General features: G+C 34.7%; 1 protein-coding gene and 1 pseudogene across 1 annotated transcript; one reads left to right on the top strand and one right to left on the bottom strand.

The window, feature by feature from the left end:
- The first annotated feature begins 33 nt into the window (after nucleotides 1-33).
- On the top strand, nucleotides 34-25,110 carry Tmed5 (transmembrane p24 trafficking protein 5). Its single transcript, XM_076863481.1, has 4 exons — nucleotides 34-409; nucleotides 10,460-10,557; nucleotides 20,461-20,644; nucleotides 21,817-25,110. Exons 1-4 carry the CDS (start codon nucleotides 221-223, stop codon nucleotides 22,033-22,035), a joined length of 690 nt encoding a protein of 229 aa, XP_076719596.1. The 5' UTR covers nucleotides 34-220; the 3' UTR covers nucleotides 22,036-25,110.
- Nucleotides 12,504-12,713, bottom strand: LOC143403411 (mitochondrial import receptor subunit TOM6 homolog pseudogene; annotated as a pseudogene).
- Nucleotides 25,111-25,609: the final 499 nt, after the last annotated feature.

Genomic DNA, 25,609 nt, shown 5'->3' with positions numbered 1-25,609 from the left:
GAGGGGTGAGGAAAGGGAGTGCTAGCCCCGCCCTCAGTCCCTATCCTTTGGAGGACAGCACTTTTCACACAGCGCGTTTGCCGCCGCCGCGGCCGCCACCTTAACTTTCTTCATATTCTGAGTCTCCCTACCACGAGGAGTCCAGGGAAGAAAAGCGGAGCCGAGGCGCCAGTATCTACACCTCCCACGCCACTTTCAGCCCAAGCTCGCCCCAGCAGGGATGGGAGACAAGATCTGGCTGCCCTTCCCCGTGCTCCTCCTGGCCACTCTGACCCCAGAGCTGCTGCCGGGGGCGGCCAGCTTCACTCCCTCTTTGGACAGCGACTTCACCTTCACCCTTCCGGCCGGGCAGAAAGAGTGTTTCTACCAGCCCATGCCCCTGAAGGCCTCGCTGGAGATCGAGTATCAGGTAAGTGAAGCGAGTGAGCCAGCCTCCTTCCCTTAGCCCTGCTCTACCGCGTTGTCGCCTCACCCCCTTAGGAACTTGCCGACCGCCAAGGAGGTGAAGGGGCGAGGGCCACTGGGGAAGCCCGCCCGCGCCGCGCAGGCGCACGAGACGAAGCTCCCGCCGGCGTCGGGAACCCAGAAGTTTGGTCCTTCCTAGAATTGACGACTACCCGCCCCCTTCCCTTTCCTCTGGTCGGAAAGAGGCTAGAAGTGATGATGTTGGTGGCTTTACTTTTTGTTTCTTAACTCTCCAATCGTTTTTCTAGCTAGTGTATGCTCCAGTACTAAGAATTTCACACAGTACAGGACAGATACACGTTCTTCTTTATCATTGGACAGAATGATGACACTTGTTTGAGTCACCCCCACCACTGTCACCCAATTCGGAAATTATTAATGTTCCCTGTTCTTGTTGCATTTAAGGATTTTGGAATTATGAATATGTGATTATCACTAAGTGCGATTTTGAAATATCTTGAAAGGAGCTATTTATTGCCTTATTTAGTGGTGGATTTCCATCCCAGTTATATATTCATTATTTTCAAATAAAATAAGATCAAATCGTTTATTAAAACTTTATAACCTTTCATTGAACATTATCAGCATTATCCGCATGTCCGTTTTCTTTTCAGTACCTGCTTAATACTCCATTGCAAGGAATTTCCTTATTTTGTGTGTAACTCTAGTAAAGGATAAATTTCTATTTATTGTTTTTTTGGGGATGGGGCTACTGGGGATTGAACTCAGGGGCTTTACCACTGAGCTACATCCCCAGCCCTTTTTATTTTTTATTTTGAGATAGGGTCCTGTTACTAAGGTTACTAAGTTACTAAGAACCTAGCTAAATTGCTGAGGCTAGCCTAGAATTTGGGCTTCTCTCTTGCCTCAGCCTCCTAAATCGCAGAGATTACAGGTTTCAGCCACCATGCCTGGCCCCACGAGCTAATTTTGATGTTTACTGGTAGCACTGTTTCATCTTTAACAGATAACATAACCAAATTTAATTTTTAAGTTGATATAAAGTATTTCTTTTTAAATTGCATACTCTTACACATAGAGAAAAATAAAAAGTGATATAGAATTTTTATTTGAAGGAACTTTAGGATTAGATTATCAGTGTCTAAGATAAGCATAGAGAGTGAAGTATCTAAAGTCATATAGTTTAGCTATCAAAATAAGACTAGAACTTAACATTTCTTGATTTCCAGTAATGTTCAGAAATTAAACCATAGGGAGTGGGAGTGTCATTCAGCGGTAGATTGCTTGTATGCCCTGGGCAAGGGTCTGTTTAATTCCCAGCACCTGGAGAAAAAACAAATCGAATGTTTGCTGAACAGTTAATATATGCCAAGAATTCTGTAGGGTGTTGGGGGGGGAGGGGTAGTAAAAGTAAAAAAGAGAGTCCTTATTCTCAAGGAGCTTAATTAAAGGTTACTGGTTTATAAATAGATAAGTTCAATAGAATATTGTCAAGTGCTATTAGCAGAGGGCCACTTCTTTGAGTTTCAAAAAAGGATTCCTGGAGAAAAGAAATCAAAATCTGGAAACTTGCTTAAATAAGACGTGAATGCAAGAAATGAGGGTATTTCCATAAAGTGAACAAAATGAATAGACACATAGTCCTGAAAATGCATAGTAGGAGAATTTAGAGGTAGGCTTATATTAGGTAGAGCTTGTATTACATTATAAGTTTTAAGTTTTAAAACTTGAAACAAGTTTAAATTTTAAAATTTATTAGATTTTAAGACTAAAAGTTTAGGGTAGGAAAAGCAGAAAAGGAAATTGGAGAGGCCAAGAGGCTGGATCATGGGTCATGAACCATAGCCTTGAGTGCCATGCAGAGTAACAGTTCCCATGTTTTGTATGCCATTTAAGATTGAAAGGCTGGAGCTGTAATTCAGTGGCAGAATGCTTGCCTAGCATGTGTGAGGCACTGGATTCGCCTTAACACTGCATTAAAAAAATAATAAAGGCTTTCTATTCATATAACTACAAAAAAAATTTTAAAGAAGATTGAAGCAGATTGCTAGATGCATTGTGAAAGATGGGTTTAAGGGAAGCAAAATTAGAGGAAAGGAAACCAACTTGGAGATTAGTGAAAGAGTCTATAAAGAAAACAATTTGTATTGATCAAAAAATCCTCAGTATTGGGCTGGGGTTGTAGCCCAATGGAAGTGGAAGACCACTTGCCTACCATGTGTGAGGCCCTGGGTTTGATCTTCAGCACTGCATATAAATAAATGAATAAAGTAAAGGTCCATCAACATCTAAAAATATGTTTTTAAAAAATACCTCAGTATTTATCCACATATTAGGGTAGAATTCAATTTTTTTTTTTAATTTTTTTTTTAGAATTCTATTTTAACTACTAACTTCTTGGGTTCAGAGCTTGGATTCAGAATCCTGACTCTTAATTGCAACTTGTGAGGTCTTAAACAAGTTACTTCTGACTTGCAAAATGGAGATAATATTTACTACCTCATGGAGTCTGTTTTGGGGGAGTAGAAGAGTTAATAAATGCCCAGAGACATCCCTGACACATGGTAAATGTTCAGTGAATGTTAGTTTTACATTTATACCTCTGGAGTTACATAGCTTGCTTTAGCTTTATACTTGACATCTTTAGTCACTCTTAAAGTGACTTGTTTATTCCTCCAAAGCATTCTTCCAAAAATTTTTTTTTGGGGGGTGGTATGTACCAGGAATTAAACCCAAGGTTGCTTAATCACTGAGCCACATCCTCCTCCTACTTTTAATTTTGAGACTAAGTCTCACTATGTTGCATAGGGCTTTGCTAAATTGCTGAGGCTGGCTGGCCTCAAACTTTTAATCCTTCTCTCTCAGCCTCCCGAGCTGCGGGGATTACAGGTGTGCGTCACTGTGCCTAGCTCTAAATAATTTGTTTATGTCATTTAGTATCTGTAATATTTTCTTTAATATGTTTTTAGTTGTAAACACAATACCTTTATTTTATTTGTATGTGGTGCCAGGGATCGAACCCAGTGCCTCACACATGCTAGGCAAGCACTCTACCACTGACCCACAACCTCTGCCCCAATATCTATAATCTTAATGTTAAAGGGATTTGTAGGGTGAGGATTATCTTTACTCTTTGTTTACATTTTCCAACTCCACAATTAATTTCTCAATAGCTACAAGGTACTGATTTTTATTTTACAGTTGGGAGATTTCCTCTCTCCCCCTAAAGGTTCCCTGAAGTCAACTGACAGTAGGTAGATCATAGGTAGATCAATAGGAGAGAGAGGCATTTGATCATAGTTTAACATAACACAGGAGCCTTCAAATTGAAAACCAAAAATCCAGAGAGTATTATTCACATTTATGCTTAGGTTTGATAAAGCCATATAGAAATATGACTGGACAAATAGGTATGATCTAATAATAATAGATTGGGGGGGAAAGGTAGGTAGTGGAACCAGTAAGGCCTGTCTGATTCTTCCTGGATTTTATGCAACATTTCTTCCTTCTGGTTATGGGGTACGACTCTTTCTAGAATGGGAGTTTACAGTCAAGTAAAATGGATAAGTGAATTTCTTTATGTTCAAGTCTTACACAGAAACATAAGAGAAAATTAGAAAAATATTTTAGGTCTTACGGCTAATTATGGGATAAAGGGGTTCTAGTTTTCATGTCCCACCTTAGGTAGAAAGAATTCTAGTTTGTATGGCTTACTTCAGGGAAAAATGGGTAAAAAACAGGAGGACAAAAGAAGGTTAGAGACAAACTTTGCTTCTCAGGTCTTTACTTACTTTGGGGTATCATTTTCTGAACCTTAAATTAGTATTTATTAATATTAAATAGACATTCCAATGTTGTCCTTGGTACTACTGGTTACATATTGGTGTGTTTTTGTGTGGTTTTTTTGGAGTTAGAGTTTGAACCCCAGGCTTTATACTACTGAACTACATCCCCAAACCTTAATTTTATTATTTTTTTAAATTTTGAGACAGGGTCTCTTTAAATTGCTGAGAGTCTTGCTCAATTGCTGAGGCTGGACTCAAGGCAGTCCCCCGTCTCAGTCTCTGGAGTTGCTGAGATTACAGACAAGCACCACTGCGGCCAGCATTTATTGAAAATTTTTAATCATTTTTTACTTTTAGGTTTTAGGAGATTCATTTCTGGGTAATTGACCAGCCCCACTTTATATTACTATAAATTCTTGAAATCTTTTCATTCCAATACCTATATCTTATGAATAAAATGGATCACTCATTTAAAAATTATATCATTGTTAAGTGCTTAATGTGTGTCAACACTATCCTATGTGCTAGGTATACAACTTAGTAAAAATATAATCGATGGGGCTAGGATTGTAGTTCTTCAGTCATGTATGGGGATAGACATTACTCAAATTTGAAAGTGTAACTCTAATAAGTGCTATGAAGGCAAGCACATGAGTCTTGAGTGTGCTTATAGGAGGAATTTTTTTTTTTAAATTTCATCTGGAAATTGAGGGAAGACATCCCAGAAGTGGAGTTGAGAACTGTGGAATAAGCAGGTTTCTAGGCATAAGCAGGTGAGTGGAACAAGACAATGAGTGAGAAGAATAGTCTGTGCCTAGGAGCTTCGGAAGAAGACAGTCTATCTTGGAAGAAATGAGGGCAGTACAATGAGGAAAAAGTGGTACAAGACTATTCTTGAGAAGTCAGTAGTGACCAGACCATGTAAGGCCTTTTAAGGATACGGATTAAGGATACCCTTGTTAGATATGCATCTTTTACAGAGTATTAGGGAGCAATTGAAGAATTTTAAACAGGTTAACCTGATTAGATTTGTGTTTTGAAAAAGATCATTTTGGCCACAAAGTATTGAATTCTCTGTGCCAGTTTCCGTATACACATAACCACAATAATCACTTGCTTCCTATGGTTCTTATGACAATAAATATATTAATACATGTAAAAGGCATGGTGTCTGACACCCAATAAGCACTCCAGAAATATTATAGAAAATATACCCTCAGCTTGGGGCTAGGGTTGTGGCTCAGTGGCACAGCACTCATCTAGCAGTGCAAGGCCCTGGGTTCGATCCTCAGCACCACATAAAAATAAATAAATAAAATAAAGGCATTGTGTCCAACTATAACTGAAAAAATAAATATTAAAAGAAAATATACCCTCAGCTTAGAACAATACATAGTATATAATAGGTACTTAAAAATATTAATAATGGTTAAGAATTGTAATTCATTCCTCTGTCATATATAAAATAATTAATTAAAAAATATTAACAATGGTGAACCAAATTTTCACTGAACTTATATAATTGAGTAAGTCTTTGGGAGAAAAGAGCTATGTCAAATTTGTTTTATTTTTATTAGAATTTTTTAATTTTTTGTATCTTGTGTCAGATTTCAATATTTTTCCTTCAAATTGTCTATTTCATCTAATTTTTAAAAAATTACTAGTATAATATTATACCTAATACCATTTGGAATATCCTATCTCCATTTTATCTGCAGGTATACTCACCTAATGTTATATGTGTATGTATAAACTAGATAAAGTTTTAATGAGCTTTGACAAAAAATTGGCTTTTGAATATTTTATTTCCTGGTTCATTAACTGATATTTTTTGAACTTTCTTACTTCCTGTTATAAAAATAATATACATCCATGGTCTGGGATTGTGGCTCAGCAGTAGAGCATTCACCTAGCACGTGCAAAGCCCTGGGTTCGATCCTTAGCACCATGATAGATAGATAGATAGATAGATAGATAGATAGATAGATAGATAGATAGATGTATGTATGTATTGTGTCCAACTACAACTAAAAAAAAATACATATTAAAACATAGCCCAGCCTGGTGGTACATGCCTATAATAATCCCAGCAGCTCCAGAGGCTGAGGCAGGAGGATAGCGAATTCAAAGCCAGCCTCAGCAATTTGGCAAGGTGCTAAGTAATTCAGCAAGACCCTGTTTCTAAATAAACTACAAAAAAGGGCTGGGAATGTGGCTCAGTAGTTAAGTGCCTCTGAGTTCAATCCCCTGTACCACCCCCCAGAAAAAGTAATATACATTATTGTTAGAATAAGTCAAAGGTATAAAAATGAAAGAAAAAACAATCTGTCACTCTCATGGAGAAAGGAGGGATTACATATGATCTTATGGATACTTGTCATTGTCCTAAATATGAATTCTTCCACATCTTTTCCCATACTCATACAAACACATGAAGCTTGGTTGAGAGTTTTGATTATTCTTCATTAATTCATTCATTTTAATTAAAATAATTGTCATCATGATCATTATAATCCTTACAGAGTTTTGAATTGTAAGAAAAAAGATATTTTTATTTGATGCTGGGGATTAAACTCAGGGCACTCTACCAGTGAACCGCATCCCCACTGTGCCGCACCCCCCTTTATTTTGAGACAGGGTTTTGCTGCGTTGCCAAGGCTGGCCTTAAACTTGTGATCCTTCAGCCTTAGCCTCCTGAGTAGCTTGGATTATGGAATACATCACTGTGCCCAGCAACATCTTCATTTTTTATGAATGGTATATTCTTTTGTTTTTACTTTTTTTAAAAAATATTTATTAGTTGCCGATGGATATTTATTTCTCTATATGCAGTGCTGAGGATCTAACCCAGGGCCTCACATATGCCAGGCAAGTGCTCTACCATTGAGCCACAACTCCAGCCCGTGGATAGTATCTTCTTGAATTTTTCTGAGGATACATAGTATATTTATCTGAGGACACATGTTTTTAAGTCTGTTAACTATTTTTAGAGAACTTGATTCCCAAGAAAAACCAGTAGTGAGTGAAAATGAGAACATTTCAATTTCAACAAATATTTGATGTTTCTCTAATTTGTTTTAAGAATTTTGAAATTGATTAATATTGGTGGCTACATATACACTTTGTTCAGTGAATATCTTCCAGAAATTACTCTTCAACCTGAAAATGGTGTTTTGAGGCTGTTTGTTTTGGCTTGTTTGTTGCAGTACTGGGAATTAAATCCAGGACTTTACCAGTGCTAGGCAAGTGCTAGAACTAAGCTACGTCCCCAGCTCCTCCAGTCTTATGGATTATTTTTATTATGTATATTTTATATTTCATTAGGATTTAAATAAAATTATATTTCACCAGCCATTTGAAACCAGTTTTGTTACCATTAAGAGTGCAGAAATAGTTTTTACTGAGAATGATCTTTTATAAGATTATATTAAAACCAATAAGAAAAATAAAATAGTGTTATTTATGAAAAAGAATAGCCATTGAGTGTTGGTTATTTTTTAAGAGGCTGTTATGTTCCAAATAAATTTTTTTTTTCATTTTTAACAAGTGCTATAAATACAAAAGAGAAAAGGCAGGGAGAGAAATGAAAGAGAAGAAGACAAAAGAAAGATTCTACAGGGAAACATTAAGACACTTTAATTTGTATAAGATGGGAAAAAGATGAATTTATTAAATATCTGCATCAGTGACAAAATCAAAACATTGGTAATATTGTAAATGCCCTTAGAGTTATAAATATAAAAATAGTGAGCAATGTAAAAAATTTTTCACCCATCATAAAGATGCTTTGATCCCAGATAATATATGATTAAGTGTCAAAGAGGACAGGCATGGCTTCTGTAGGAACACAGGAAAGAATATACAAGAACTGGGTGGGGGATAGGGTTAGGGGGAGGCAGAGACCATTTTTAGAGAACTTAAGCTGGTAGCTCTTGAAGAAAATGGGTACAGTTGGATGAGGAACCATTCAGGAGTCCATAAGAACACTAGAGACAACACAATATACTCATTAGTAATTACTCTGGGGACTGGGGTTGTGGCTCAGTAGTAGAGGGCTCACCTAGCATGTGAAAAGCCCTGGGTTCAATCCTCAGCACCAGAAAGAAAGAAAGAGAGTGAGAGAGAGAAAGAAAGGTATTGTGGCCAACTACAACTGAAAAATAAATATTTAAAAAATAATAATAATTACTCTGGGTCTGGACACACTGGTGCACACCTGTAATCCCAGCAGTTTGGGAGGCTGAGGCAGGAGAAGTACAAATTCAAAGTCAGCTTTAGCAATTTAGCATGGCCCTAGGTAATTTAGTGAGACCCTGCCTTAAATAGAAAGGACTGGGGATATAACTCAGTGGTAAAGTACCTCTGGGTTTAATCTTTAGTATCAAAAAATAAAAATTATTCTGAAGCCTGGTGAGGTAGCACATGCCAGTAATCCCAGCTACTTGGGAGCCTGCAGCAGGAGGATTGCAAATTTGAGGCCAGCCTGGGCAACTTAGTTTAAGACTCTCTCTCAAATTAAAATTAAAAGGTATTAGGAGGTGGGCATGGTTGCTGGGATATAGCTCTGTAGTAGAACAGTTACTTACCTAGCAGGGAGGCGGCCCTGGGCTCAATCCCCAATTCAAATCCAAAAAATTAATCTGGAGACAGATTACCAAATTCACATTTTGACTGTGCCACTTGTTTGTTTTATCACCTTGGAAAAATTACTTCTTATGCCTCAGTTTGAGGTTTGGTGTTTTTTTTTTCCTCTTCATGATAAGAATAATATAAATATGTACAACAAGTCCCACTACTATGCACAATTATGATGTACCAATAAAAAACTATGGAAAAGGAGCTGGGGTTGTGGCTCAGTGGTAGAGTGCTTGCCTAGCATGCATAAGGCACTGGGTTTGGTCCTCAGTACCACATAAATGTAAAATAAAGATATTGTGTCCACCTAAAACTTAAAAATAAATATTTTTTAATAACCTATGGAAAAAAGAATAATAGGACTTACCTTTCAGAATTTTATAAGGAATAAATTAATCCACATAAATCACTATAACAATGTGTGGCAGAAACTATAATTGTTATCTGCTGTTATCACTATCATCACCCTCATAAGGACCTTTGAGGGTTATAAAGAAACAAATCATGATCATTGGCCAATAGTTGGAATATTCAGTTTGTGTTGTAGTAGAAAAATATGTTAAAGAATAAAGAAGTCTGGGATGGGGATGTGGCTCAAGCGGTAGCACGCTTGCCTGGCAGGCGTGTGGCCGGGGTTGGATTCTCAGCACCACATACAAATAAAGATGTTATGTCCACCAAAAACTAAAAAAAAATAAATATTGAAAAAATTTTCTCTCTCTCTCTTTTAAAAAATATTTTAAAAAAAAGAATAAAGAAGTCAACTGGGGTCAGATCATGGGAATCTTGAATTAAGTAGCTAATGTTTTTTTTTTTTTTTTAATTGAAGAGGAAACAAACTCAAGAAGTTATTTAGAATCTTCTCCCTCTCCACCTTCCCTTCCCCCTTCTTTGTGTTATTGAGATGCTTTACCACTGAGCTACATCTCCAGCTCTTTCAGTTAAATTTCAAGGCTGCCTTTGAACTTGTGATCCTCCCACTTCAGCCTCCCCAGCTGCCTGGAGGCTTGTCTTAAATTGCCTAAGGTTTTTTGTTGTTGTTGTTGGTTTTTGTGTGTGTGGCGGGGGTAGGGTACCAGGAATTGACTGAGGGGGCATTCGACTACTAAGCCACATCCCCAGCCTTATTCTGTATTTTATTTAGAGACAGGGTCTCACTGAGTTGCTTAACACCTCACTTTTGCTGAGGCTGGCTTTGACCTCGAAATCCACCTGTCTCAGCCTCCTGAGCTGTTGGGATTACAAGCGTGCGCCATCACACCTGGCTTAAATTGCCTAAATTTTAAGTAAAAGGCCCAGTATTTGAACTGCCCTCTAATTGCTTCTTGGCCTTTTAGCTAAAATCAAGTGTGAACTGCCTTCTATTTCTGTCCCCTGTATGAGTCTTCTCAATAAAGCCACTGTTGTAGAAATATTTATTTTAGTTACCTCCATAAGGCCTAAATTTAGGTTATATGGAAATAGGAATGGATAGGGAAAGCACAAGTTCTGAAAATGAATGGAATTGAACTAGGTGAACTTTCAGCTCCCTTCTCATTACATCATATGATCTACTTTATATTTTATTTTCAGAATTTATAATATATATTTTTCTCTTGTGTGCTCATCTGTAGGTTTTAGATGGAGCTGGATTAGATATTGATTTCTACCTTGCCTCTCCAGAAGGCAAAACCTTAGTTTTTGAACAAAGAAAATCAGATGGAGTTCACACGTAAGTAATCTCTTTTGAGTTCTTTTGGCTGAATAATACCAGTGAGCTATCTTGAAGACTGAGAAATTTAGTATTTTCATTACTAAATATCAATATTAGATAACTTCACGTGATTTTAAACAGTCCTTGATGGAGGACCATCTTCTAAACTTAAAACGTCTTCCATTACCCTTTCTTTCGTTTGCTTCCCCCAGATTCCCTTTGAGTCGGGGTCTCGCTATGTTGTCCAGGATGACCCTGATCCCTGTGCTCATAAGATCTTTCCTCAACTGCCCCAGTAGCTGCAACTAGCGTTTTTCTTTTTGTTGAGGCATTTTTTTAAAATATTTTTAATTGTTGAACACAATATCTTTAATTTTATTTATTTATTTTTATGTGGTGCTTAGGATCGTACCCAGGGCCTCACACATGCCAGGCAAGCGCGCTACCACTGAGCCACAACCCCAGCCCCCCCACCCAACCCGAGGCATTTTGTTTTGATCCTAAATTTTTTCTTTGCTTTGTATTTAACTAGATTAGTATTCCTGGGTATTACCTTCAACATACTGTGGCATTTTTTTCTGGCTAGCACAGGCTTTTCATTTTAATTGAAAAGGTATTGTTCCAGGTTTTGTGTCTTCAGATTTCTTGAACTGCTAAGCTATATCATATATGTCTGTAGTTTTCTTTCTTAGAGCAATGATCTGAGTGTGTGTGTGTGTGTGTGTGTGTATAAATTGATTGTTTTACTCAGAACTCACTTTTTTTTTATGTAATTAGAAGGTTTAAAAGCAAAATCTGACCAATAAGAAATCATACAACTGAGTTAGTACTACCCTGATTCACATCAGAAATTGCTTGTTTAAGTTCAGAGTTTGACATATTACATATTCTCTTCTTACATTCCACTTCTCTCTTTTCATATCTCACTGATATATTTCCCTTTTCTATTTTATTATTTTACTATAGCACTTTCTTTAGTCAGTATCATTACTGTGTTAAAACTAAACTCTGAGTTTACAGAAAGAGGAAGAACAAATATGGAATATCTTTCCATAAATTAAGATTGGCATGTTATAAGCTTCTAAATTAATTTTTCCAACCTACTACAAAATAGATTGATTCCCAATTCTGATTTTACAGACAAGGACCATAGAGAAGTTAAATAAGTCTGCAGGGATGCATGTTCAGGGCGGAGACAGGATGAACCCAAACTCTTGCTTTCTACCATTTGATGCTTAGAACATCCCTGGCACATAGCACTATTTTAAGGACTAGCTATTATTATAATTATTGATCTTTATTAACCAATGTGCCTGGCATGTAATTGATACTCAATAAACACTAAATAAATGAAAGAAAAACAAGTCTCAACTGTGATTTTTTAGGATACTAATTTAAAACTCTTTTTAATGATATTTTACCTATGTAGAACATGGGGAAACATTTGTATAAAACATTAGTAGATGAATGGTAGTGGTTCATCTTCTAAGTTTCAGAATATAAAAAATTTCTGTCATTTTTTTTATTTCTTCCCAATTAACTGGTCTCCTTCAGTGATAAATCATAATTAACTCTTAGGGGGAAAATTATTATATTGCTTTATTCCATAGAATTACCTTTAACTAAGCCATTGGGAGATAAGACTTTATTTTTTCTTTTTTTATCTTTGTGTGATTTTTATTTCAAATATTTGTTATAACACCATCATTATTCCTTGGAACAAGAGCAAAATCACCCCCTGCAGAAACTTAGGAACTATGTACAGAATTTTACAGAACAGAGGCAACACTTTGGCAGAGGCTGAATGTTGACCAGAGAGTGGAATTCAGCCAGGTAAGGGTAAGATGAAGGTGCCCTGTGAATCCAACTTCAGCTGCCATCAGGGCATACCTTGTGCCAGTCACAGATTGTAGGCTGTTTTGGGAAGGTTTAGGTGCAACACAGGAATTCCATTTGTCTACTGGTTAAACCGCTGACTGTGCCATTAGGTCAATGTCACTCAAGTTTCTGGCCAGCCAAACTCCTGCAGCCAAGAGTCCCAAGCTCAGGATCAAGTTCCTCTAGAAATCATTCCTATCCATGACAAAGCAATAGACTCCTCAGAGCCAGTCCAGAATTTCGAGGCCTTCATTTGAAGAGCCGGCAGTGCTCACCTTAACCCTGCTGGAAGCCATTGATACTTTGGATCTCTGCACAACACTTGCAAGATCAAGACTTTCATTTAAAATAGTTCATATTTGTTGAATTCTTTTAATATGCCAGTGAAGTAGTCTAAGTACTTTTCATGTATTAGGTTTTTTTTTTATTCATTACAATTCTAAAAGGTACATAATAATAATACCATTTTACTAATGAGTAAATAAGGAATAGAAGAAGTTGCGGAAGGTGAATAGCAACCAACTAATGAATAGCAAAACCCACATCTAAACCCAGGCAGTCCAAATTTAGAAACCTACTTTGTAAAAAGTACATTTAAACAAAATTTTTGTCTTTAGTTATATTTTTTGTAAAGGCAACTAAAGTCTTATGACATTTGAATAGGTTTTACCTTTTAAAAATCTACTTTCTAAAAAGTAAATTTAAACAAAAAGTAATTTTAAACAATTTCTAAAAAGTAAATTTAAAAGGTCTCTAAAGAGAGCATTAAGTAGCATAAGCAAAATCTGTCTAGCAGTGCCTGGAATGCATTTTTTCCTAGGCAACTGAGTTAGTACTACCCTGATTCACAGCAGAACTTAAACATTTTGACCTGTTTGTGTTCACTCTTCATTCTGCTAGAACTTTATGCATTTTTTTCTTACATACATAACAATAGTGGAATGCATTACAATCATAATTATTCATTCACAGCACAGTTTTTTATAACTGTATATAAAGTATGTTCACACCAAATTATGCCATTATATATGAGCTCTCTTATTATTATTTTTATTACAATTCTTAATACACCTTTATACCTCAATTTATCATATCTCTATTTGTATATAAGGTATGTTGACACCAAATTCACATGTTCATACATGTATTTTGTATAATGATGAGAGTCTCCTTCCACCATCCATGCTATTCCACTTCTTCCTCCCTTTCCCTCCCACCCCTATTCCCTATCTGGAGGTAATCTTCCTCCCATGCTCTCCCTCCCTACCCCATTTTGAGTCACCCCTCTTATATCAGAGAAGACATATGGCATTTTGGGGGGGATTGGCTAACTTCACTTAGCATAATCTGCTCTAATGCCATCCATTTCCCTGCAAATGCCATGATTTTATTCTTTCTAGTGATGAATAATATTCCAGTGTGTATAAATACAACATTTTTTTTATCCATTCATCCACTGAAGGACATCTAGGTTGACTCCACAATTTAGCTATTGTGAATTGTACTACTATAAATATTGATGAGGCTGTGTCCCTGTAGTATGCTGTTTTTAGAGCCTTTGGGTATAGTCCGAGAAGAGGAATAGCTGGGTCAAATGGTGGTTCCATTCCCAGCTTTCCAAGGAGTCTCCATACTGCTTTCCAAATTGGCTGCACCAATTTGCAGTCTCACCAGCAGTGTATAAGTGTACCCCGCCCCCCCTGCCGCATCCTCTCCAGCACTTGTTGTTGTTTGTCTTCATAATGGCTGCCATTCTTACTGGAGTGAGATGGTAGTTTTAATTTGCATTTCTCTGCTTGCTAGACATGATGAGCATTTTTTCGCATATTTGTTGATTGATTATATATCCTGTTCTGAGAAGTGTCTGTTCATGTCCTTGGCCCATTTATTGATTGGATTATTTGTTTTTTGGGTGCTTATCTTGTTGATCTCTTTATATACCCTAGAGATTAGAGCACTGTCTGATGTGTGAGGGGTAAAAATTTGCTCCCAGAATGTAGGCTCCCTATTCACCTCACATATTATTTCTTTTGCTGAGAAGAAACTTTTTAGTTTGAATCCATCCCATTTGTTGATTCTTAGTGCTATAGGTTTCTTATTAAGGAAGTTGGGGCCTAGCCCCATATGATTGAGATTAGGGCCTTCTTTTTCTTCTGTTAGACTCAGGGTCTCTGGTTTAATTCCTAGATCCTTGATCCATTTTGAGTTAACTTTTGTACATGGTGAGAGATAGGGATTCAATTCCATTTTGTTGCATATGGATTTTCAGTTTTCCCAGCATCATTTGTTGAAGATGCTATCCTTTCTCCAGTGCATGCTTTTGGCACCTTTGTCTAATATTATAAGGTAGTTGTAATTTTGTGGGTTAATCTCTGTGTCCTCTATTCTGTACCATTGGTCTACTAGTCTGTTTTGGTGCCAATACCATGCTGTTTTTGTTACTGTTGCTCTGTAGTATAGTTTAAGGTCTGGTATAGGGATACCACCTGTTTCACTCTTCCTGCTTAGAATTGCTTTAGCTATTCAGGGTCTCTTATTTTTCCAGATGAATTTCATGATTGCTTTTTCTATTTCTATGAGGAATGCCATTGGGATTTTGATTGGAATTGCATTGAACCTGTATAGTGCTTTTGGTAATATGGTCATCTTAATAATATTAATTCTGCCTATCCATGAACAAGGTAGATCTTTCCATCTTCTAAGGTCTTCTTCTATTTCTCTCTTTAGGATTCTATAGTTTTCATTGTATAGATCTTTCACCTCTTTTGTTAAGTTGATTCCCAAGTATTTTATTTCTTTTGAGGATATTGTGAATGGGGTAGTTTTTCTCATTTCCTTTTCAGAGGATTTGTCACTGATATACAGAAATGCCTTTGATTTATGGGTATTGATTTTATATCCTGCCACTTTGATGAATTCATTTACTAGTTCTAGAAGTTTCTTGGTAGAGTTTTTTGGGTCTTCTAAGTATAGAATCATATCATCAGCAAATAGTGCTAGTTTAAGTTCTTTTTTTCCTATAGTTATTCCTTTAATTTCTTTCCTCTGTCTAATTGCTCTGGAAGTGTTTCAAGAACTATATTGAATAGAAGTGGTGAAAGAGGGCATCCCTGTCTTGTTCCAGATTTTAGAGGGAATGCCTTCAGTTTTTCTCTGTTTAAAATGATGCTGGCCTGAGGCTTAACGTAGATAGCTTTTACAATGTTGAGGTAAGTTCCTGTTATCCCTAGTTTTTCTAGTTTTTTGAACGTAAAGGGGTGGTGTATTTTGTCAAATGCTTTTTCTGCATCTATCAAGATAATCATATGGTTCTTATCTTTAAGTCTATTGATGTGATGAATTCCATTTATTGATTTCCGTATGTTGAACCACCCTTACATCCCAAGGATGAACTTTATGCATTTTTAGTTGGATAGTATTTTGCATCATTTGTCATAAAATTCCTTTTTAAAAGTTGTCAACATAGATTTAGAAAAAATAATGTAGGAATGACTTAAAGTATTAAGGCATCTTTGTTTTTAACATACCTGCTGAAGCTCATACATCTGAGTCAGTATTTCTCAACCTTTTCATTTGTACTTTCTTGCCCCACTTGAAGCCTTTTTAGACATTTTTTCCTAGTTAACATGCCATGAAACTTTAATACCACAGATACATTGCTTATCTGGTTATGTACTATATATATATCTGCACTTTATGCAAAGGTTACTCTTCTTATTAGTGGGTAAGAATGGCTAAAGTTGAGTTAATAACATCAAAACTAAATTCAATTAAAACAGAAAGTTCTTAAGATTAAATATAACTTTTCTTTTATGTGTGTGTGTATTTATGTGTGTGTGTTTGGTGTGTGTGGTCCTGGGAAATGAACCAAGGGGTGTTCAACAGAGCTACTTCCCCAGCTCTTTTTATTTTTATTTTTTTATTTTATTTTGGTACCAGAGATTGAACCCACAGTACTTAACCACTGAGCCACATCACCAGTTGCTTAGGGCCTTACTAAGTTCCTAAGGCTGGCTTTGAACTACAGTGCTCCTGCCTCAGCCTCTCAAGCCACTAGGATTACAGGCATATGCGACCATGCCTGCCTTAATTTTTTATTTTGAGACAAGTCTTGCTAAGTTGCTTAGGACCTTGCAAAGTTGCTGAAGGCAGGCCTTGAATTTGCAATCCTCCTGCCTCAGCCTGCTTAGTCACTGAGATTAAAAGCATGTGCCATCACACTTGCTTTTTTTTTTTTTTTTTTTTTTTTTTTGAGACAGGGTTTTGCTAAGGTGCTAAGACTGTCCTCAAACTTGTAATCCTTCTGCCTCAGCCTCAGGAATTACTGGGATTAAGGCACGTGCCACAACACTTGGCTAAATTAACTTTATGAGTAATTTGTCATGCAATTTATTTGCTCATATATAGTAATATATCAATTATACAATGCAAAGCAGTTTATATAAATATATAAGAATAGCAATGTAATTAAAAATTTTTAAAAACATTCAAAACATTTTTCATCAAAAGTAAAATTATTAGAAAATTACATTAATTTTTTAAAAATGATTTTTAGTAAAATTATTTGTGTGTGTGTGCATGGGTATGGTGTTGAGGATTGAACCTAAGGCCTTGTGCATGCTAGGCAAGCACTTTACCACTGAGCTACATCCCCAGCCCCAGAAATTAATTTTTGCTTAATAAAGGCAGTGAATTTTAACTAGCTACTATTTGTTCAAATATTATTGATAGTTTTTTCAGGATTTGGCATGATTAATGATGGGTTAAATAACCTCTATAGAATTAAATAACAAAATATACTCATTTTTGTTAATTCCCCAGAGAAGCATTAAGGATTAAACATAAATATTCACATGGGAGCCAGTGGCAATCAAGAGGCATATTGTAAACCACCTCTGCAGTATGATTTCAGGAACAAGCAGTCAATCAATTGAAAGTCCTCCAAAGAACTGCTATTTTTCATTGCTTTATAGTACTGTTATTGCATACATTTTGTGTATTTTGTATGATTTCATGCTGCTTGTAAGATACTAGAAAAACCCAATGAGAGAAATTGAATTTTTAAAGAATAAAATTCAGATAGGATTGAACATTGAAGGGTCATAAACCATTATAATTAGCCATTAGCTAAGAATTTTTGCTCTTTTCTGAGCAATATCACACCCATTGAGGATACATGGTCTGAATAAATGCTGTCAGAAATTTTTTGTTAATTGGTTATATTGTTGGTGTGAATAAATTAGAGAATAATAGAAAGTGTACCTCTGGGAAATGTCCCACATGTGGGTAACTTAATATTCATGATTCATGTCTTTATAGTTTGTTTATATGTTTTTTTCCTTTTAAAATTGTTCTCCATTGTATTCACCAGTCTTTGCTCAGCTCCTTCCAAAGGTAAAATAAGTGCTCAAAAGAAAAGTTTGCCACAGTTGAGGCAATTGCAAAGAATGCACGCAATCTCTGAGCTGTATTATAGAAAGATGAATTAACTTCAAAATCAGAAAACAAACTTCATCTATGTGATCATAGGCAAGTATCTTAACTTGTTTAAAACTTATTTTACTTACCTGAAAAAGGCCAATTATGCCTAATTCCAAATATTGATAAGGATTAAGAGATAAAATATGTGGAGCTAGAGATGCAGCTCAGTGATAGAGTATTTGCATAGCACGTGTAAGGCCCTGGGTTCAGCACTCAGTACCACATAAAAGTAAATAAATAAAAGTATTTAAAGCGAGATAAAATATGTAAAAGTAGTGTGTGAATTATGAAGGTATATATACAAGTATTGGCTATTACTATTTATAGTACATATGTTAACATCTGTTTACATTGCTATCTGTTATGCTTAAATAAAAATCAATAAGTTGACAACAGAACTTAGGCATGGTGACTTCTGTGATAGAATGTTTTCCTCAGGAAATGCCTTTTCAAGTTGCAGTAAGCACTTAGCATCCTTTGATATATGATACTTGCCCCCAAATTAATCTGAATTTCACTGAAGATATTAACTGAAAAGTATAGTTTGGATCCTCCCTTTCTCAAGCATGATTTTTATAGTGTTGTATAGAAAAGATATTCTAAGACAAAAGGTAATGTCCAGTGTAATAAAAATGATGAAATAAAGGATATTTGAAGGCTACAAATGTAACACTGAACCACAAAAAGATTAGAAATATTAATCCATAGCAGTTTTGACCTCACACCCTCACTCCTTAAGTCCCCCAATTCCAGTTGAAGCCTTTCTTGAGAAAATAAATAGAATCAGATGATAAACAGTTTAAAATGCAGCTAGGATACTTAGTGGTAGCTAACATGTGAGAGCCTGAATTCAGTCCCCAGTACTGCAAAAGAAAATTAAATGACATAATATAAAATCAAATGCAAAGCCAGGCCAAGTGGCGTATGCCTCTAATCCCAGCAGCTCAGAAGGCTGAGACAGGAGGATTGAGAGTTCAAAGCCAGCCTCAGCAATGTCGAGGCGCTAAGGAACTCAGTGAGGCCCCATCACCCCATCTCTAAATAAAAAATACAAAACAGCACTGGGGATGTGGCTCAGTGTTTGCGTGATCCTAAGTTCAATCTCCAGTACCATAAATAAATAAATAAATGAAATTAAAATAAAATGCAACTGAGAAGGTTTAGAAGTTCATCTAAGGAAATAGGAAACTTGCTAGATATATCAAAACCTTTATTAGAAATATCATTAGAATCGGGGCTGGAGTTGTGGCTCAGTTATAGACCACTTGCCTGGCATGTGTGAGGCCCTGGGTTCAATCCTCAGCACTGCATATAAAAAAATAAATAAAAGACCCATTTATAACTTAAAAATATTTTTTAAAAAATCTCATTAGAATAAAGAAAACTTTCATGTGGGAAAAGATTAATGTACACATTAAGTACACTGAATTTTGTTAAAGATTCTTTGTTATTTACAGTTACTCTGACTGAATTTTAGATCATATAACATCTGAGTCAGTAGTTGTTGTAGGGTAGGTTTTATGAACTCAATTGCCCTACCAGAGTATTTGAATTGGTTTTTGGCCAGTTTCTTAAGGTGTTATCAACAGTCTCTTTTGAAATAATTAACTGAATAACTGGTGTTTCAATGATATAAGAATGTAAACTAATTTTGCTGGTCTTTCAAAGAAGTGGTGTTTGTTTCTTGTTTGTTTTCTTCTTGTTTGGGGTCCACAGTAGGGGAGGAAGGAAGGAAACGCACAAACGAATGAACGAATGAATGAACCATGGAAAAAACTACCAGTTCTTTTGAATGTGAGGTAATAATGTGAATGGCATTTATTCGGTAAAGGTAATGCCACTAGGAGTAAAATTTTGATTATTGACTGTAGGCCTCATCTCTTAACCATTGAAAACTGTATTATACAACAGCAGACTCTAGTGTGGCAATATGTAAATCAATGGATGTGTAACTGATGTGATTCTGCAATTTGTATACGGGGTAAAAATGGGAGTTCATATCCCACTTGAATCAAAGTGTGAAATATGATATATCAAGAGCTATGTAATGTTTTGAACAACCAACAATAAAAATTAATTAAAAAAATAAAATAAAAGTAAAAAAAAAAGAAAACTATATTATAAAAATGTATTTAGTTAGGAGTACTGGAGTACTGGAAGAAAGCACTTGGTATAGACATTTCATTGCTACTTTTGAAAACAAAACTCAGTTTACAGATTAACTTCATTTGAAAGATAGGTTGGAAGATATGTTTATACACAAACTCATTATAAAATTAGCTTTTAACATTTATAAAGAATTAAGTTTATTTGAATTATCATATACTCAGGTTTTTAATATTTTTCTGTTCCAAAAACAGATGCAGTTACTTGAATGTATATATGTCCAGACTGTTTTTTCCCAAGAAACTAAAAATTTTTTTTAATACTAAGGAAATCTATTAGGAAGCTGTTCAATTTTTATAAACCATGTTGTTTCTTTTCTTTTACCTTTAGTTGTTTTTCCTTTGATCCCAAGTAGAAATATAGATAACTGAAAATATGCACTTTTTTTTAATACAGGGTTGAGACTGAAGTTGGTGACTACATGTTCTGCTTTGACAATACATTCAGCACTATTTCTGAGAAAGTAATTTTCTTTGAATTAATCCTGGATAATATGGGAGAACAGGTACAAGAACAAGAAGACTGGAAGAAATATATTACTGGCACAGATATGTTGGAGATGAAACTAGAAGACATTCTGGTTAGTATGATTTTTAATAAAATAATAAAAATTATTAATTTCAGAGGCCTTACTGTGTGATGGAAATTGATAACTAAGCATTTTGTATTTATTATTCAAGAAAATATGTTTCTAGTATTTTCTTACCTTTGCCATAAACAGTTTGACATTTTAAATCTCAGTCTTACTTTCTGTTCATATGACCTTTGTATCGTTTTTATTTTTTATTTTTTTAATTTATTTATTTTTTCTGGTACCAGGGATTGAACTCAGGGGCACTTGACCACTGAGCCACATCCTCAGCCCTATTTTGTATTTTATTTAGAGACAGGGTTTCACTGAGTTGCTTAGCACCTTGGTGCTATTGAGGCTGGCTTTGAACTCACAATCCTCGTGCCTCGGTCTTCCAAGCTACTGGAATTACAGGCTTGTATCACCGTGCACAGCTGTATCATATTTAATAACTTGTTTCAACAGGACTCTATTATAGAAATATTTTATTCAGAAAATGTACAATTTAGAGTACATCTTTGTTAGACTTGTTTTATGAATATGATATTGAAAAATTGATTATGATTTTGATTGTATAGTATGCACATCTAAAAATGGAATATTTTCTAATTTCACTATTCCTTTGCGAGATAAAAACATGGAGCTGGGCATGGTGGTGCACATCTATAATCCCAGCAGCTCAGGAGCCTGAGGCAGGAGGATCTCGAGTTCAAAGCCAGCCTCAGTAACAGCGAGGTGCTAAGCAACTCAGTGAGACCCCATCTCTAAATAAAATACAAAATAGGGCTGGGGATGTGGCTCAGTGGTAGAGTGCCCCTGAGTTTAATACCTAGTACCCCACCCCTCTTTGTACCAAAAAAAAAAAAAATAGTTGTAAAGGATAAAAAGATACTTTATTCAAAATGCCACTCATATTATCTATTTCATATTATCTATTATCAATTAATAGTATCTTTGTTCCTTTTAAAAGTAGCTATAAACACAATAATTTAAATACATCAGAAGAATTATTATATAACCTTACAGCTTCTTTATGTAATAAAATAGCTATCCCTTAATTAAATCAAGTACCTGTCTATCTTGAAATTGTATTTAGATTGAAAAACTTAGCATAAAGCATATCATTAACTGAAAATATCTGAAATATTCTTTTATAGTAAAATAATTTTCTTTATCTTCAGGAATCCATCAACAGCATCAAGTCCAGACTAAGCAAAAGTGGTCATATACAAACTCTGCTTAGAGCATTTGAAGCTCGTGATCGAAACATACAAGAAAGCAATTTTGATAGAGTCAATTTCTGGTCTATGGTTAATTTAGTGGTCATGGTAGTGGTGTCAGCCATTCAGGTTTATATGCTGAAGAGTCTGTTTGAAGATAAGAGGAAAAATAGAACTTAAAACTCCACTGGATTACTTAACATTGAGAAAAAGAAGCATAAAAATGCAATAAACTGGTACCATTAGTAGTCGTTTCCAAAATGTTTTATCATTAAGTGTAAAACAAGTATCATTTTAATGTGAAAGGAAAGTTTTCACTTTCTGTGCAAATAGTCTTATCAATTCAGTTGTTTTTAAGTGTATACCAGGAATATTTTATAAAAGATAAGTTTAATTGAATGAAGCCATATTAATAATTGTATTTTCCTAATTTTGAAAAAATTTTTCATATGTCACAGTGAATTAAAGAAATGAATATTGGGTCTAAATGCAACACCAAAAATCTGCTTTTGCCCACAACTTCTTTGTAAATGTGGCAGTTACAAATCAATTGTAAAAGTTTTTAATATAGTAAGTTATATAAATCATGTGAGAATTATATAAATATGAATTGAATATATTAAGTTTCCTCTTTACATATGCATCTCTCCTAAAAGATAAATAGAAACAGCTCTGAAGCAAACATTTTTAGAATTTTTAAAACCAAGTATATTTCAATGTAAAATATTAACAAAATGTATTAGTTTTATATACTTAGCCTACATTCCCAAAAGTTGACATTTTGTTAATTCAATATCTTGAAACTGCAAAAGCATACTTTCTCATTAAAATTAGGACAAGTTTTCTCTTTGAAATGAAGATATAGAATTAAAAGTGTTCTAAAGTGAAGATACATAGATAAAGGTTGGTCAGCATCCATAAGGATGCATTCTGTCTAGACCTTAATTAAGGTATAGAATTTTAACAGTAAATATGAGATAAAATAAATTTATTTTTATATTATCTATCAACAGTGTTATGTTAGTTCTAACATGATTATTGACTTCAGTAATACATTATTACCAACAATTGTGAAGGAAATAGTGCTTAAAAGGATATGGTCCTAATGTAAATAAATTTCTCCTTTTCTGAGTTCTGGATGTTATCAGAAACAATTTAAGGATATCTGATCCAAAATAATGATCACTTAAATGGAACTGCAAATAAATAAATATCTGGAATCTGATGACTTATCATGATATGCCAATCCTAAAATAAATCATTAGAGGTTAAGTTCCAGTTAACTGAGGAAACTATTTGTGGGTTTTATTTTCTATAATTTTTCTGTTTTGAATTGTCTTTTATTTGTATTCAGGTACAATTTTTGAAACATAAGCTCTACCATAAAATTTAGTACTGAGTGTAGACATTTATTATAATTTTTATTATACATTTCTAGTCACTTTATTTATGTTGAAGTAAGGATTAGAAACACAGTCCCAAGTTATAAACACCTAATGTTTAAATAAGCCATACATACATAAAAAATCTCCTATTCTACTTTATCACAGTCTATATAATCTTACTCAAGTAATAGTAATTTAACTTCATCATAAAACAAACAAATTTTAAGTTATACCCATTGATAGTATTATAGTAAATATGAGTTAGAAACAACTGAAAAATTTGGGCATAGCTGGATGTCGTAGTGCACACCTCCAGCTACTCAGGAGGCTGAGCTAAGAGGTTGACAAATTTGAGGCCAGTCTCAACAACTTAGTGAGACCCTGTTTCAAAATGAAGAACAAAATAAAAAGGGCTAGGGATGTTGCTCAGCAGTAGACTGCTCCTGGGTTCAATCTCTAGTACTACACATACAAATTTGGGCATAGAACCCATCAATATATAGGTTATATTTATATTGCAGGAATTCTTGACAAGCAATAACGGTACCCAGGAAAATAAGTGATTCCATTTACAACTTACACTCAGTGATATGGAAAAAAATACATTTCCCTACTTTTTATGCCCTAGAAAAATAGAAGGCTAGAAACTATTCAGAGACCTTTTCTTTTTTCTTTTTTTTTTTTTTTTTTTTTAACTTCCTTTGGTATTGGGGATTGAACCTAGGACCTCATGCCTGTTAGTCAAGCTCTCTACCATTGAGTCACATCCCCTCTTTAAAAATGAGGTAAATGCCATATATAATTAATTACCTTATTTGGCCAAGAAAATATTTCAGGTTCTCTAAGAGAAGCCCATGCAGAACAAAGGCCAATAAGATCATTCTTAATAAAAAGTCCTCCTTTTTCTCCTTTCTGTCAAATTCATAATGAGAAGCATACTTATAGTACCATAAATAACAAAGCAGGGTACAGATACAACTACTGCATCTTTTCTATAAAACTGTGATTAAAAAATTCTACCTCTTATATAAGGCTATTACTGTATACCGTACTTCATTTCTTACCTAAACTGAGTTGTTACATCACCTTCTACATAGGTGATTTTGCCACTGATTTTAAACCTATGATTCAGTAACTACTCACCATATAATAGTGGCTTTATTTGGAAAACAAAGAATTTAGGATTATTAAGGACAATTATATTTTTATAGACACAAAACAAAATGAAGAGTGAAATATTTAACAAGTATGTTACCTGTATTGGCTAAAAAAATTAAAATTTATAAATGAAGAACAAAAATCTTTTAGAAGGCATTTTATCTGTTTCATGTCATTTTCTAATGTCACTTTCTAAATTAAAACTATGCTAACATTATGTTTATCACTTAAGAGCTGATTTTGTCTTTGCTTATTAATTATATAAAGTACTACAATATTTAAGGCCTGAAGTTCATTCTGATTTGCATTTAGATCATTATTAAAGTGCTGTTTTTCATTTGAATGTCAACATACAGAAAGTAAATAACTGTTTTAAAGTAGCATTGAAAGAAACTACAAATTGAAATGTAATTTCATGTCAAGTATATTTATTTTTCTTAAACATTATATCTTAAAATTGAAACTGAGTACGTGATCATATATCTTTTCAAATGAAAATCTTTATCTGAAGTTTTTAAAGAAATTAATTCAGCATGTAATGATTTTTTCATCTGAAGTGTAATGCACAGTTTTGTTTTATATTTGTGAACAGCCATCTTAAATGAGCAATGGACTACGAGTACCAAGTATAATAAAAATTACCCTTTTTTTTTTTTTTTTTTTGGTGGAATTGCCGGGGATTTAAACTGAATAAAAATATTTTCAAAGAAAATCTTGTCTACCAATTATTATAAATGCTGTCTACTCCTTAAATCCTTCCTTGATCTCAATCTAAGTTAAATGGGTTTCCAGTCCCATTTTAAATACCCATAGTTCCTTGCATCTCTTTATATTATACTAGTTTGTGTTCTATTTATGTGTGTACATTTTTATCTGTTGCCTAGACATGCATTGTACCTAAAAGAGCCTTAAAATATAAAGAGGCAAAAATCATCAGTTTTCTTGGGATTTTTGTTCATGCTAAGGATTGAACCCAGGAATGCTTTACCACTGAACTACATCCACAGTCCTTTTTATTTTTTTTGAGACAGGGTCTCACTGACTTGTTAAGACTGACATTGAACTTGGGATACTCCGACCTCAGCCTCCATTTGTAGAAATATTTTAAATTTATCTTAAAATTTGTTAAAATATAGCATGTATGAGTCTGGACCTTGCCTGGACTTCTGAGAGCCTTGTATCATAAACTATAGCTATATACACTTATTAAA

Source organism: Callospermophilus lateralis, chromosome 7 (genome assembly GCF_048772815.1).
Source record: "Callospermophilus lateralis isolate mCalLat2 chromosome 7, mCalLat2.hap1, whole genome shotgun sequence".
In the NCBI taxonomy this organism is placed as follows: domain Eukaryota; kingdom Metazoa; phylum Chordata; class Mammalia; order Rodentia; family Sciuridae; genus Callospermophilus; species Callospermophilus lateralis.
This window is presented reverse-complemented; position numbering and strand designations above follow the sequence as displayed.